The 16,605-nt window shown below is 38.5% G+C and overlaps 1 protein-coding gene across 1 annotated transcript; it reads left to right on the top strand.

Moving 5' to 3' along the window:
• Positions 1-2,768: 2,768 nt before the first annotated feature.
• On the top strand, positions 2,769-5,551 carry LOC119078211. The gene is made up of 3 exons (XM_037185671.1): positions 2,769-3,523; positions 4,215-5,381; positions 5,440-5,551. The coding sequence occupies exons 1-3, from the start codon at positions 2,769-2,771 to the stop codon at positions 5,492-5,494; spliced, it is 1,977 nt and encodes a 658-aa protein (XP_037041566.1). The 3' UTR covers positions 5,495-5,551.
• The last annotated feature ends 11,054 nt before the right edge of the window (positions 5,552-16,605 follow it).

Genomic DNA, 16,605 nt, shown 5'->3' on the forward strand with positions numbered 1-16,605 from the left:
ACACTTTGGAAAAGTGTAATGCCGACCGATGAATGTTTAGTGAAGCTCAGTGAAGATCAAAATACTATTCTCATGGACTCCACTCCTCCGTAAACATTTGGTGAAAAATAGAACATTTTTGAATGATCAGGATCGCTCTGGGTCTGAGCACATTCTGCTTAGATTTCGATTATACACCTTCTGAAGATTCATCAAACCGATTTCCTGTGTCGCTGTTGACCCTGTTGCACTAATCGCTGAAATTTGCATTCACAGTCAGATAAAATTGGAATGTTCTTCTGCTGCCTATTCTCAAAATTATTTGCCACTATGTTTTTGTTTTGTTTATCTGTCATCGATTTTATGTTACTTATAAAACTCGTACATAGAGGGAACTTAGTACGTTTGGTATTTTTTTCGTCATTCGGGTTTCGGGTTAATCGATTACAGCAAAAAGCCGCTCAATATGTGTTTCGACAATTCTCAAAATAAACAGCAGTTACTGCGTTCGCTTATGATGAACTTAAAAATTAAATTTTGATATTTTCTCGAGTATGTCGAATAAAGTAAAGAAGGGTGATTTGTGCTATCGCTCGCGTGTGGAAATTTTGTTTTCTTCCCGGTATCCGAGTCAAACCCGGTATCTAAAATCGTAAATTTGATCTTTCGCCACATATTTTTCCCGATTTTTTCGATTTCCCGGTATCTAAAGAATTTTTCTGAAAACTTCCCGGTATCCAGGATACCGCGGATAGCGTGAATTTCCACACGCGCAACACTGTAACTGTTAGCTTTGCGAGTGAGTGTGAGTGTTGAACACTTCAGTTGGTCTTTACTTGCGCGCTTGTTTTTTTTCGATTTTTTTCGTTTACTTTTGTGAATTCAGCTGCAAATTGTTTACATCTGACTCGGGAATTTGTGTGGCATCAGTGGATTGTCGAGTTTAGTCAATTTGTAGTTTATTATTAGTGCAATTCCGATCTGATTAATTGTTTGTCAGGTTTTTGTGACAACGTAATTAATTACGCGAGTGTAACGTTCCGTAGTGTGATTCGCGCTCTGTCACGTCCAGCTGACAATTAGTCCAGTCATCTTACTGATTAAAGCAGTTTTATTTCATTTATTGACGATTAGTCCAGTCGATTTTATTTATTTATTTTTTCTTTCCTTGACAATAAAATTGTTACATTTTCACGATTAGTACAGGCGGTTGATTGATTTATTATTTCCTTTTTTTTTTGACTATCCGGGTTCGCAATGAGCGATGTAAAGGTATGCAGCAGGGAAGATTGCCCTCCGTCGAACATCAGGATAGATCATTCAGTGAACTGCGGTAAGTGCAACGCTCTTATTCATTTGATGTGTATAGGCATTTCAAAGGCTGCCAGCGAAGTAATTATTTCTAAGAATGTGGTTGTCTTATGTGATGCTTGCATTGTGATTGTGACGAACTCGTCGTCTGCGGCTAGGTCAGCCGCGAGATCGTCGAAATCCTCGAAGGGTGCTACTAATTTTCCGAATTCTTCGTCTGATTCTTTTGTTCAGCGCTCGATTCTCGAATTTACCCGCCCTGAAGATAATGACAAATCAGCTGAAATACTGTCGTTGCTGAATGATATTAAGTCGTCAGTTTTGGAGCACCGCGACGAGACTAAGTCTTACGCTTCTGTTTTAACTGAAATCAAGAATATGTCCGTGCAAAATCCCGTAAATGCCTCGGATCGAGTTTCAGTCAATATGACATCGGTTCCATCGCGTAATGCATTGGGCGCCGACTCTGATTTTCCTCCTTTGAGTGCTTCAAAGCGTAAGCGAGCTACAGCTTTTTCATCCTCTTCTTCGTTTACTCCGAAGCGTTGTCGTACCGACCCGAAAATCCTGGCTCAGAAATCCTCATTTGTAGGTCGTAAACTGACGTCTGGGACTAGCGCCGATTTGAATCATGGACTCGGCAATCCTGTATCTGGCGGTCGTAATGTTCGTCGAGATTTTGCCGATGGCTTTGCTAAGTCGCTTTACGTTTCTAAGCTCAGCCCTAGTGTTACTGCGGATTCGATTACAGCCTATCTTAAGAAAAATGTCCCCGACATTGCTGACGATTTGTTTTCTTTGCGTTTGCTTGTCAAAAAGGACCAGAAGTTGGATAGGCTTAATTTTATTTCGTTTCGTCTGAACTGTGGTGAGGACTTGTTCAGCAGACTATCTGATCCTTCGTTTTGGCCTGAGCACGTGATGATTGGTGAATTCGTGGAGAGAAAGAAGCCTAAATCTAACACTTTTGGAGATTTTTTATCGAAACCTCAAACTTGGACGTCCAAGCAGACGTCCTCAACTGCTGGCAATCTTCCACCGGAAGCTCCGACTCATTTGTCGCCTCCTCGCCAGATGGATACGGATCCTATTGCCCAAGACGATCCGCTTATTCAATTAGATCCGGTCAACTGACTCGCTCTTTCCGTGACCGCGAGTCGCAGCCTCTGATATCTGACTACTTTCAGCCGTCTCAGTCAGCTGTATCTCATCCGCAACGTCCCGTTTCTGATTCAATGAACTCCCCTAGATGTAATTTTTCCACTTCAAGAAGTGGTTTTAAGTTGAATTATCAGAACGTTCGCGGATTAAGGACTAAGACGTTTGACTTCTCGAATAATGTTTTGTCTTGCGACCACGATGCTGTTGCTTTGACAGAGACTTCTCTCAATGATTCTTTTTTCGATGGTGAACTTTTCGATCTTAAACGATTCTCTGTCTACAGAACTGATCGTTCTCATTTGAACAGTGTTCATCAGATGTATGGTGGCGTGTTGATTGCTGTTCGTACCTCTTACCCCAGTGATCGTATCCTAGTTCCTGGCACAGACAATGTCGAAATGGTGTTGGTAAAAGTTCAACTTCAGGATCATTCGCTCTTTATCTGTTGTATCTATATTCCTTCTGGCTCCTCAGTACTGGTCTATAACGAATATCGTGATGCACTGGAGAAAGTATTGAACTTTGTCGATTTGGATCTGAATGACGAAATGTGCGTCCTAGGTGATTTCAATCTCAGTCTTGTAGATTGGGTGCCCGACACCCTCAACAGCCACGCCAACAGTGTTGACGACCTGATGAATGGCGATGACGAGTCTTGTGAGCCTAATGTGTTTCTACCATCTGGGATTGGTGAAGGAACGAAAGCTGATATAATCTATCTCATGTTGAGCAGTGGTCTTCACCAAGTCAACGGCGAGCGCAACTTTTATGGAGATATTCTGGACCTTGTTTTTTTCAGCAACCCCAATGGGGCAAACGTTTCTAGGTGTCTTGAGCCTTTGAGTCGTGTTGACCTGTACCATTATCCCATTGAGGTTATCTTTTCCGCGGACGTAGTCGATTGCGTTGAATGTGATGAGTCTTCTACTGAATTTAACTTCAAGAAAGGTGACTTCTCCGGTCTGAACCGTTATTTTGACTCTGTTGATTGGAATCAACTGATGTTGAACGTTTCTGACGTGGATGTCGCTGTTGATTTGCTTTATGAAACGCTTTTAGCCGGTTTCGAAAGGTTTGTCCCTCTCAAGAAAAAAGTGACGATTGATGACCCGCCTTGGTACAACCAACGTCTAAGGAACCTTAAAAATAGGACGAGCAAAGCTAGTAAGCGCCTTAATTCTGAGACTGACCCCACTGAGAGATCTAGATTAGAGATGGTTTTTTTGTCGTTAAGTAAAGAATTTCGCACTGTGCGTGATTTGGCTTTTAGCAGGTATCTGACAAAGACTGAGAAAATGCTGACATCGGATCCGTCAAGGTTTTGGTCGTTTGTGAAGTCGCGCAAGAAAACTGTAGGCTATCCTTCAACGATGCGTAAAAGAGATAAAAAAATCTTCCAGTCCTATTGAATCCTGTAGTTTATTCGCCGAGTTCTTTCAAAGTGTCTATGTTACTGATAACGAGAGTGAATCAGACCTGTCCCGTAAGTTTTACCACATTGATCAACTTGTTGATGTTGGATCGATTTCTTTTACTATTGAAAATGTTGTGAGCCATTTACGTGGTATTGACACCAGTAAGGGCGAAGGGCCTGACAAAATCTCACCCGTTCTTTTGAAGAACTGCGCTGATAGTCTGTCTTATCCACTTCTCCGCATTTTTAACTCATCACTCTCAACTGGTAAGTTTCCTACGAGATGGAAATCGTCGTATATTACACCGATTTACAAGAGTGGATCTAGGAGTGACGTAGAAAATTACAGAGGTGTCGCTATTCTGCCAACTATTGGAAAACTGTTCGAAGCCGTCGTAACTAAAATCTTAACCGAGAAATTTAATCACGTGATTTCGAAATCTCAGCATGGCTTTATGAAACGAAGGTCTACAGCGACGAATTTAGTGGAGTGTGTAAGTCATGCGACTAAAGTCATGGAGTCTAAACATCAGCTAGATGTCATTTACACTGATTTCCAAAAAGCTTTTGACCGAGTTAAGCATTCAATTCTTTTATTCAAATTGAAGAAGTTTGGAGTTCATTCTGAGTTGTTGGCGTGGATTGCGTCTTATCTAAGCGGACGTACACAGTTCGTAAAGTTGTCTGGGTGGTCATCTATGACTTTTAATGTGACGTCTGGCGTTCCTCAAGGTAGCCATCTTGGCCCTCTTCTGTTCATATTGTTCATGAACGATGTCACGAAAGTTTTTTCTTCCTCTACTCATCTGTTGTATGCAGACGATTTGAAGATCTTCAAAGTGATCAAAACTGTACTTGATGCTACTGCTCTTCAGAGAGATTTGAACAGGTTCTTACGGTGGTGCGAAGTCAACCAGCTTTATTTAAACGTAAGAAAATGCAATGTGATGTCTTTCACTCGCAAAAGGTCAAAGATTGAATTCAATTACTCTATCAACGATACTGTGGTGACTCGCTTGAAACTGGTGAAAGACTTAGGAGTTCTCATGGATGAAAAACTGACCTTTGGTAAACACGTCGAATACGTAATCGCTAAGTCTTATTCGATGCTCGGTTTTGTCATCAGGACTTGTAAGGAGTTTAAGAATGTCAAAACCTTGAAGAGTTTATATTTCGCACATGTGCGTTCGTATCTGGAATATGCTTCGGTCGTTTGGCACCCGTATCAAGAAACTTTCATTGATAGGATTGAATCGATTCAGAAGAAGTTTTTGATGTTTGCACTCAGACGATCAGTGAGACGTGACGAGAACTATAAACTTCCACCTTACATTGACAGATGTTGCTCCATCGACATTGAACCGCTTGCTAGACGCAGGATAAATGCCTGTGCATTGTTTACTTTTGACCTTTTAAGTGGTGGTCTTGATTCATTTGAAATAACGAGAAGAATTACTCTAAATCCTCGTCCCACTCGAGCTGACGATCTACTCATTGTCGATGAACACAGGACTAAGTATGGTTACCATGAACCAATAAATAACATGTGCTTGGAATTTAACCGTTTCTCACAGCTTTGGTTTCAGGGTATGCCGCGGAACTCATTCAAAACGACTGTTAGAATGTTGAAGATTCCAATCAAATTGAATGGTAAGATCAAAATGTCATGACTGATTTCATTTCACTTGCAAATATACTGGACCTATGGTTCTTTTTCTAATCGGTATCGATTAGGTTATTTAGGTCTCACGACTTTAAAAAGTGGTCTCACGACTTAACTCCGAGTCTTATCGACTTGTGCCGAATCGAGCCAGTCTAGTCGACTGGCTCCCACTAACCACTAACCGTTCATTTCCAGGTGGCTCAGAAAACGATCTATTGACGACTTTCTGGTTATTGGTCAAACGAGACGTGACTCACTCCTATGTGACGTTGGTGAATGTTTTTATTTATGTTTTTGTTCTATTTTTTCATTCAACTTGACATGTATAATCTTTTTCTGTTCTTTTATTGTAAAATTAAAAATGCAAGTAGTCAGGGGGCGGATGCCATTGACGAAATAAATAAATAAATAAATAGTTGCATGTTATTTCTGTTGTGGTATACAATCAACATAATTGGAATAAAGGAAGAATTGATCTTAAAATCGAATTTAGTAAATGATAGCAGAGTTGTGCTGTATGAACGGTGATTTGTGCTAATTCATACAAAATCAATGAACCGTGTGTATGCTCAATATAAAAATGTCATAGCACAAATCATCGTTATACTTGTGCTACGACTCTTCCATACAAATTTACACGCACAAATCCAAGGTTATGTTAGCGTCGCTAGTCATTAGCATTTCAAAAACGGCTGGCTGTTGATGGAATGAACATTGCAAGTATTTTGTACTAATTAGCATGTGGAGCATACCAACGATTGGTACAACATACGAGACAGAATAAATTGGTGCGGTGCATCAATTTGCAATGTTGAATCGAAATCAACCGAATAATTGGTAACTGTTAGCAAAAAATCTCAGCAGTACCTCGAGCAGTACATTACATTTTTGTGAAGTAATACAATCACTGTAGCGTGAAAAAACAAATGTATCTACACAGTGAAAATTAAAGACGCCCGTTACTCTTTTTATAAATCATGGGCGCGCGTTAGCATAGCGCCCGTGATGCAAGTCCTATTACTAGAAAAAATTGCAAAAAAAAATTTTTGTCGTAGACTGCAGAACCATATATACAGCAAATATTGAAGTTCTACAATTAAAAGACAAATGACTCCAAATTACCATTAAAAAAAACTAGGCGTCCGTACGAGTTCAACGAACTATCAAACGTTCTTGCAGCTTAAAATTTGGCCACGCAAAAAATCTTCCAAGAAGCCCCATTTCCATACATTTTGGTCAATTTCAGACCGTCCGTCCGTGTTTCCTATCTTCTAAAGTCTTCTTTAGATTTTGTTGAAATTTTGGGAGTAGATTCTAGTCGTCATTCTAAGACATTCCAGAAAAAAATTTTGTGGGGAACCGGACTCGTTTCGGAGCTAGGGCTCCTCGAAGTTCCCATATAGGCCCCATATAAGAACACCTTTAAGTGTGTGTGTGTGTGGATGGGTATGGTAGAACAAATTTGTTCGGTTTCGGTATTTGGTAAGCTCTGCTCGCCGCAATTTTTAGCCCCGTACGAAGTACTGGGGGCTTATAAGATTAATATGCCGTTTGTAACACGTCGAATCGGAAGCAGACAGTAAGGGCAAAGCATTTGGTTATGTTCATAGATGACGAATCCGCAATAAAAACAAGGCATCAGAACAGTCGGAGCGTTTGCTGCGACTTAGCCCCGTACGATCCGTAATCCTATTTCGTCCGTAACCATAATACGTCCGTAGCCGTAATACGCCCGGAACCCTAATACGTCTACAACCCTCTAATGCGTCTGTTACCAAAATGCAAGTCAAGTTGGGCATGGTCAAATTTACTGAAAGTGTTCATTTTTAAAATTGCGCATAGCGCAATTACGAAAGCCCGTACGAAGTACCTCTCAAATAAAACCAACAATTTACGACATTATTTTATAAACCCAAATTTTTTTGCCAACTTTCCATTGGGTATTCAATTACCTCTCAAATAAAACAAAAACTAGCAAAATCGGTTGAGATTTACTCGATTTATGTGCAAAAAGCACTTAGGGACGAGTAGCGGCCTTAGTCCAAGGGCGCAAATTTGAAACTTTTTTTGCCATCATTCTATTCGGCATTCAATTATCTCTCAAATGAAACAAAAACTAGCAAAATCGGATGAGATTTACTCGATTTATGTGCAAAAAACACTTAGGGCCGAGTAGCGGCCTTAGTCCAAGGGCCCAAATTTGAAAAATTTTTCGCCACGTTCTTTTCGGTATTCAATTACCTTCCATAAAAAACTAAATCTAGCAAAATCGGATGAGATTTACTCGATTTATGTGCAAAAAACACTTAGGGCCGAGTAGCGGCCTTAGTCCAAGGGCCCAAATTTTAAACTTTTTTCGCCACGTTCTTTTCGGTATTCAATTACCTTCCATAAAAAACTAAATCTAGCAAAATCGGATGAGATTTACTCGATTTATGTGCAAAAAACACTTAGGGCCGAGTAGCGGCCTTAGTCCAAGGGCCCAAATTTGAAACTTTTTTTGCCATCATTCTATTCGGCATTCAACTATCTCTCAAATGAAACAAAATCTAGCAAAATCGGAAATCAACCGAATAATTGGTAACTGTTAGCAAAAAATCTCAGCAGTACCTCGAGCAGTACATTACATTTTTGTGAAGTAATACAATCACTGTAGCGTGAAAAAACAAATGTATCTACACAGTGAAAATTAAAGACGCCCGTTACTCTTTTTATAAATCATGGGCGCGCGTTAGCATAGCGCCCGTGATGCAAGTCCTATTACTAGAAAAAATTGCAAAAAAAAATTTTTGTCGTAGACTGCAGAACCATATATACAGCAAATATTGAAATTCTACAATTAAAAGACAAATGACTCCAAATTACCATTAAAAAAAACTAGGCGTCCGTACGAGTTCAACGAACTATCAAACGTTCTTGCAGCTTAAAATTTGGCCACGCAAAAAATCTTCCAAGAAGCCCCATTTCCATACATTTTGGTCAATTTCAGACCGTCCGTCCGTGTTTCCTATCTTCTAAAGTCTTCTTTAGATTTTGTTGAAATTTTGGGAGTAGATTCTAGTCGTCATTCTAAGACATTCCAGAAAAAAATTTTGTGGGGAACCGGACTCGTTTCGGAGCTAGGGCTCCTCGAAGTTCCCATATAGGCCCCATATAAGAACACCTTTAAGTGTGTGTGTGTGTGGATGGGTATGGTAGAACAAATTTGTTCGGTTTCGGTATTTGGTAAGCTCTGCTCGCCGCAATTTTTAGCCCCGTACGAAGTACTGGGGGCTTATAAGATTAATATGCCGTTTGTAACACGTCGAATCGGAAGCAGACAGTAAGGGCAAAGCATTTGGTTATGTTCATAGATGACGAATCCGCAATAAAAACAAGGCATCAGAACAGTCGGAGCGTTTGCTGCGACTTAGCCCCGTACGATCCGTAATCCTATTTCGTCCGTAACCATAATACGTCCGTAGCCGTAATACGCCCGGAACCCTAATACGTCTACAACCCTCTAATGCGTCTGTTACCAAAATGCAAGTCAAGTTGGGCATGGTCAAATTTACTGAAAGTGTTCATTTTTAAAATTGCGCATAGCGCAATTACGAAAGCCCGTACGAAGTACCTCTCAAATAAAACCAACAATTTACGACATTATTTTATAAACCCAAATTTTTTTGCCAACTTTCCATTGGGTATTCAATTACCTCTCAAATAAAACAAAAACTAGCAAAATCGGTTGAGATTTACTCGATTTATGTGCAAAAAGCACTTAGGGACGAGTAGCGGCCTTAGTCCAAGGGCGCAAATTTGAAACTTTTTTTGCCATCATTCTATTCGGCATTCAATTATCTCTCAAATGAAACAAAAACTAGCAAAATCGGATGAGATTTACTCGATTTATGTGCAAAAAACACTTAGGGCCGAGTAGCGGCCTTAGTCCAAGGGCCCAAATTTGAAAAATTTTTCGCCACGTTCTTTTCGGTATTCAATTACCTTCCATAAAAAACTAAATCTAGCAAAATCGGATGAGATTTACTCGATTTATGTGCAAAAAACACTTAGGGCCGAGTAGCGGCCTTAGTCCAAGGGCCCAAATTTTAAACTTTTTTCGCCACGTTCTTTTCGGTATTCAATTACCTTCCATAAAAAACTAAATCTAGCAAAATCGGATGAGATTTACTCGATTTATGTGCAAAAAACACTTAGGGCCGAGTAGCGGCCTTAGTCCAAGGGCCCAAATTTGAAACTTTTTTTGTCATCATTCTATTCGGCATTCAACTATCTCTCAAATGAAACAAAATCTAGCAAAATCGGATGAGATTTACTCGATTTATGTGCAAAAAACACTTAGGGCCGAGTAGCGGCCTTAGTCCAAGGGCCCAAATTTGAAACATTTTTTGCCATCATTGTATTCGGTATTCAATTATCTCTCAAATAAAACAAAATCTAGCAAAATCGGATGAGATTTACTCGATTTATGTGCAAAAAACACTTAGGGCCGAGTAGCGGCCTTAGTCCAAGGGCCCAAATTTGAAACTTTTTTCGCCACGTCCTTTTCGGTATTCAATTACCTTCCATAAAAAACTAAATCTGGCAAAATCGGATGAGATTTACTCGATTTATGTGGAAAAAACACTTAGGGCCTAGTAACGACCTTTGAGCCCTCCCAACAAGCTCGCGTTGCATCCTACACAAAAACAATGTTCAGCAACTTTGTTCTACTCGTCAATACCTTTCATTTGATATATCACAAGCAGCTATTACGTGCGTATTTCGGTAGATATCGTCGAAAGACTGAAAAACACCTATAGGGCCCTAGCTCTGGAAGGGCCGACCCTACCATGCCCATTTTCGAACTTGACCTTTCTTTTGTCGATACCAATCGGGGAAAAAAAGAATTTTGAAAAAAGGTTGTGATTTGCTCAAGCTAGAGGGGTCACGGACGGACGGACGGACGGACATTTTTTTTATTGCGGATTCGTCATCTATGAACGAACATAACCAAAAGCTTTGCCCTTACTGTCTGCTTCCAATTCGACGTGTTACAAACGGCATATTAATCTTATAAGCCCCCAGTACTTCGTACGGGGCTAAAAAATGTCCGTCCGTCTGTGACCCCTCTAGCTTGAGCAAATCACAACCTTTTTTCAAAATTCTTTTTTTCCCCGATTGGTATCGACAAAAGTAAGGTCAAGTTCGAAAATGGGCATGGTAGGGTCGGCCCTTCCAGAGCTAGGGCCCTATAGGTGTTTTTCAGTCTTTCGACGATATCTATCGAAATACGCACGCAATAGTTGCTTGTGATATATCAAATGAAAGGTATTGACGAGTAGAACAAAGTTGCTGAACATTGTTTTTGGGTAAGATGCAACGTAGGCTTGTTGGGAGGGCTCAAAGGTCGTTACTAGGCCCTAAGTGTTTTTTGCACATAGATCGAGTAAATCTCATCCGATTTTGCTAGATTTAGTTTTTTAGGGAAGGTAATTGAATACCGAAAAGAACGTGGCGAAAAAAGTTTCAAATTAGGGTCCTTGGGCTAAGGCCGCTACTCGGCCCTAAGTGTTTTTTGCACATAAATCGAGTAAATCTCAACCGATTTTGCTAGTTTCTGTTTCATTTGAGAGGTAATTGAATACCCAATGGAAAGTTGGCAAACAATTTTGGGTTTCTAAAATAATGTCGCAAATTGTTGGTTTTATTTGAAAGGTACTTCGTACGGGCTTTCGTAATTGCGCTATGCGCAATTTTACAAATGAACACTTTCAGTTGATTTGACAATGCCCAACTTGCATTGCATTTTGGTAACAGACGCATTAGAGGGTTGTAGACGTATTAGGGTTCCGGGCTTATTAGGGCTACGTACGTATTATGGTTGCGGACGAAATAGGATTACGGGTCGTACGGGGCTAAGTCGCAGCAAACGCTCCGATTGTTCTGATGCCTTGTTTTTCCTAAATGTAGTATTTTTTAAATTTTTAAAATTTTTAAAATTTTCAAAATTTTCAAAATTTTTCAAAATTTTTTAAATTTTTCAAAAGTTTTAAACATTTTCAAAATTTTTTAATTTTTTTAAATTTTTTAAATTTTTCAAATTTTTTTAAATTTTTTAAATTTTTCAAAAATTTTTAATTTTTTTAAATTTTTCAAATTTTTTTTAAATTTTTTATATTTTTCAAATTTTTCAAATTTTTCAAATTTTTTAAATTTTGTAAATTTTTTAAATTTTAAATTTTTCAAATTTTAAATTTTTCAAATTTTTCAAATTTTTCAAATTTTTCAAATTTTTTAAATTTTTTTAAATTTTTTAAATTTTTTTAATTTTTCAAATTTTTTTAATTTTTCAAATTTTTTCAATTTTTTTAATTTTTTTCAATTTTTTCAATTTTTTTCAATTTTTTTAAATTTTTTCAATCTACTAATTCTTCCAAAAGAACTGATGTCAGTCAAAAACACTTAAAAGAGTAAAAGTGACGCAACTCCCTGTACATACTTCCAAAACAACTGATATCGCTGGAGATGACGCTGGAGATGCGCTTGTACGCAAAAACTGTAACAGCAAAAATTTGACCAAAGAAATTCTAGAAACAAAATTTTACCAAAAAAATTTTGCGTCACAAGTGGCAGATGTTGAGGAAAGTACTTTTAAGAAATTTTGTAAAATAGGCAAGAATATGTCCTAATACGTCCGAACCATCTGCCACTTTGTGACGCAAAATTTTTTTGGTAAAATTTTGTTTCTAGAATTTCTTTGGTCAAATTTTTGCTGTTACAGTTTTAGCGTACAAGCGCAGAATGCGTCATCTCCAGCGATATCAGTTGTTTTGGAAGTATGCACAGGGACTTGCGTCACTTTTACTCTTTTGAGTGTTTTTGACTGATAAAATTTGTCCAACTTTTCAACTATGACTGCAATAGTACTACAATAAATGAAGAAAGCATAATATCACCAGATCTCGGCTGTGGACACACAAACTAGTTTTTTTTTTCGATTCCCATTACTCTGACGAGTAACAGGAATAGACAAACATTTCACTGCTAGCTTGGAATTAACCATTTACGCAAATGATTCTCCCCTCGACTTAAGCCGAAGTTGTCCAAAACACACATTCTTCTCTAAAGTGAATGGGAGCACATCGTATTCAATGTTATTCAGTACCCAACTGGCAACTGCCACATTAGCAGAGTCCAACGAATCCACCCATACCAAAAAAGGTATATTTCGAAGACCCCTTTCAATTGGTCGACGTTTTCGCAAAGTCAAATTATGAATATGTAAAATAACGTGCCCATCGCTCGTCCGTCAATAATCAATTTCGAATACGCTAAAAAAGAGTTTTAGTCCGTGGTTCGAATGAAAAGTAGAACTTGAAACGTGGAAAAGTAGGGTTTTTGGCACATGTATCGGCCATGTCATATCCAATTACTCAATTCAGTTTCTAGTTATTTAAGTTAATTTTCCATTTATCATTTTCTTAACAAAATTCATTTTGCAAACACAAATTGTAGCATGAGATCTTATCGATATACAATGCATTTAACCTATAGTAAATGAAGATCGTAACGTGATACAATCATTGAATCTTCTTTTGTTCGAAGTATCGCCAAATTTTAGTTACAAACTCTTTTACTTCGTTTCGATTGGAATACTACCACAAGAAGATAATTTTGCAAGACTCCAGGCTGACTTGCAGTTCGTCTCATTTGTACATTCGCCTCACAGCTGGTAGAAAATATACAGACGTAGTTGAGTAACCAAAAGAATGACTTTAATTAATTGATTTCATTAATCTGAATGCTAGTGTATGATTTTAATGGTTTTGAACATTGTCACATTAATGCGTAAGAAAGTGAAAAATAGAACAAAAGAATGTCTGCTGTTCTGAAAAAAGTCATGTTTAATATGCGCAGAACAAAAGGGTAAGCCACTGAGAATAAATTATTTCAAAAATATTTGACTTTCCATGCAGAAATTCTAGATGGTTTTGGTCGAACCCAGAGATCAACTTAAAATTGAATTTTACATAGAAATTAACTTAATTCGTAGCCTAAACTTTTTCAAAATTACAGGCTGCGACGGAATAAGTTTATTTTTCTAGCTAAAATAAAGTTTTCTTTGCTTTCGCATTTTCTAGTCGAAAAAGTAAACAAATTGCCGGGAATTTTTAGCCCCGTACGAAGTACAAGGGGCTAATAGGATTACGATGCCGTGTGTAATTGATGGAATTCGAAGCAGACGGTAAGGGCAAAGTGTTTGCCTATGTTCATAGATAACGAATCCACAATAAAAATTTTGTCCGTCCGTCCGTCCGTCCGTCCGTCCGTCTGTCCGTCCGTCTGTCACGTCGATATCTTGAGTAAATCAAATCCGATTTCAAAATTTTTTTTTCCCTGAAATATAGTCGAAATAGTGAGGCTAAGTTCGAAGATGGGCCCCATAAGTGATTTAACGTTTTCCGAAGATATCTGCGGCCATTCAAAGGCTACACATGTAAGTGATACGTCAAATAAAAGGTATTTACAATACCGATCGACAAAAAAAAAGTTTATGGAAATCGGATGATCGACTCGTTAGTTAGACCCCTTGGTGTGAACTAGGTACAGGGCGGCAAGACGTTTTTGCTTGTAGGTTGGCCAAATTTGAACGCATTTAGGTGAATTTTGCTTAATTAGATAGGTATTGACCGTACCAATCAGGGAAAAAAGTTAATGGAATTCGGTTTACCGGAGCGTGAGCTAGGTCTCTTGGAGTGAGCTTATATGTGGCTACTCGGCCGCACAGTGAACGTGGAGTATTTTGTCAATATCTCGAGTAAACTTTGACAGAATTTCATGAATTTGTTTTTGTTTGCAAAGGTACTAACGAATGTAAAGCAGCCGTACTACTTTCCACCTCCTGACAAAATGGCCGTCGGCCACTATTTTGGATTTTTCTAAAAACAATAGAAATCGGTGAAAATGATACTTACAAAGTTACTGATCAGTGGGAAGTGATTGGCAGTGCCGGACTGGCTCAAAAAAGCCCTTCGGGCGGTGTATGGAGAAATTTTTCAAAAGGCCCTTCGTCGTCATTTATCCATACAAAAATCAAAAGGCCCTTCGGGAATCGGCCGGCACTGGTGATTGGTTATGTGTGTGGGGTGTTTCAAGCATCCCAAATATGGATATCTATTTATAAATATATATAGTATATTGAGCTATATAACGGTGTAGATAGATCTTTTGAGCTATATACTAGCATATTTATCAGTAAATTGTTTATTTATAGGTAAATATAGGTTAATATAAATTTTTGTAACAATTTTTTAGTTTGGGTTACAGTTGAAAGGAACGTCGTACGGGGCTTCGTAATTGCGCTTTGCGCAATTTTTAAGACGTGCACATTTCATAAGAATTTTACTTTAACGACGTTTACGGTCGCAGTAGGCTTAGGGTAAGAGTAGGGCGACCGACGAACTAGGGTCACGTACGCAATAGATGTACGGGTTCGTACGGGGCTCAGTCGCAGCGAACGCTCCGACTGTTGTGACGGCTCGTTTGCTTCGGGATCACTGCCTCGGCTCGAAACACAACCTTCCCCACACACCAACAATGAAACATTTATTCACAAAATTATTCGGCATTATGTGTATGACGTACGTATACGTATGCTATCAATCCTCAATAAAACCTCATTCCGTACATTTTATAAACCGAAATTCAGTACTTAACCTATTGCTTCTATTATCTTGTAGCCCATTGCGTGCCCTCCTGCTAAGGAAGACTGAAAAAAAAAACATTCTTCGCAAAACCCTCAATTAGCACGGCTGAGAGGCGCCGGCTGAGAGGGTCTCTTTCCATTGCTATGATCTTAGTGATGATGTAGCCCTCTTGTAGAACAGTACGGTGATGTATTAGCTCGATTAATATGTTAAATTGTCATCCACAGTTAACATCCTAGAAACATTCATTTTAGAAAAATGCACCGGAAGAGAATGCAAACCATCTCATTTTTCCATTAGAATCCGCCGTTATTTCGTAATCGGTGTGCCAATAACCATGCATTCACTCCCAACTGGTTTGATTTAATTGTTTCAAAGTTGAAAAAAAAATCCAGTTGAATCGTCCCTTTGAGCAGTTTAGTTTGTGATATGGAAACTCAATCCAAGTTGCGATAGAACCTTGTATGTGCACATCGGATAGAGCCTTTTTGCTTTTTGTCCGCTGTCCATCGATAAATGCAATTGCTTCAAAAACGGACACAAATTTTTCATCCAAAATTCTTTTCGAATTATTTCAAAAATTTGTGCAAATTGAGAATCATCTGAAACAAAATTAATTTACGTTGAATTAAGATTGGTCTTCAAAGCATCAAAGGTAACATTACATAAATGAGGACAGTATCATTGGGCCATAGTTTAAGTTCATCATTGCCTCTGATTTCAATTCTGGAGCCTTTGGAAAAGTCCTACGGACGACGAAGTTTTTCTGGAAGTCAAAGTAAAATTTTGTGCACCTGACTCGCATTGTTTAGTCCCTTGTCCCTCACCAGTAAATTGAAGGAACTCATTTTGCTGTGAAATTGCGATGATCATGCCAATGCCACCATAAAATATCTCATCCATTTTACTGTCCACGCAGGATTTTTATTCGTTCAACAACACAAACGAATTGATTTTTTACGGACTGATGAAATCCAAGACCATTTTGCATTTGTGCACCTGACGAGAAATAATTTGATTTCATAAGAGGAAAACCGAATTGAAACCACCTGAGAAAACCCCGAGAATTTTTTTGTTATATCAACAAACAATTTGCACAGCAGCTTCATTTCCTCCGACGATAAAATGATTTGGTCGACTTTTTCGCAACGGCCTTATCATTCACCAAAATCGTTGTCTACGTCTGTGGGAAGCATTTTTAATTTATCCTAAAATCAGCTTCTCTTCATCTTTAGTCTCCCTTGATCCGACAAATCATTACTTGTTTTAATGATTACTTGTTGATTTTAAGGACCGAAACGTATTGAGAATAAGAATCCAGGTACTGGTCTGTCGATATTTTGATTAATTTTCGAATTTCATGAAGTTTCGACTTGACGAGCCGGAAA

Source organism: Bradysia coprophila, unplaced genomic scaffold, assembly GCF_014529535.1.
Source record: "Bradysia coprophila strain Holo2 unplaced genomic scaffold, BU_Bcop_v1 contig_247, whole genome shotgun sequence".
NCBI classification, from domain to species: Eukaryota; Metazoa; Arthropoda; class Insecta; order Diptera; family Sciaridae; genus Bradysia; species Bradysia coprophila.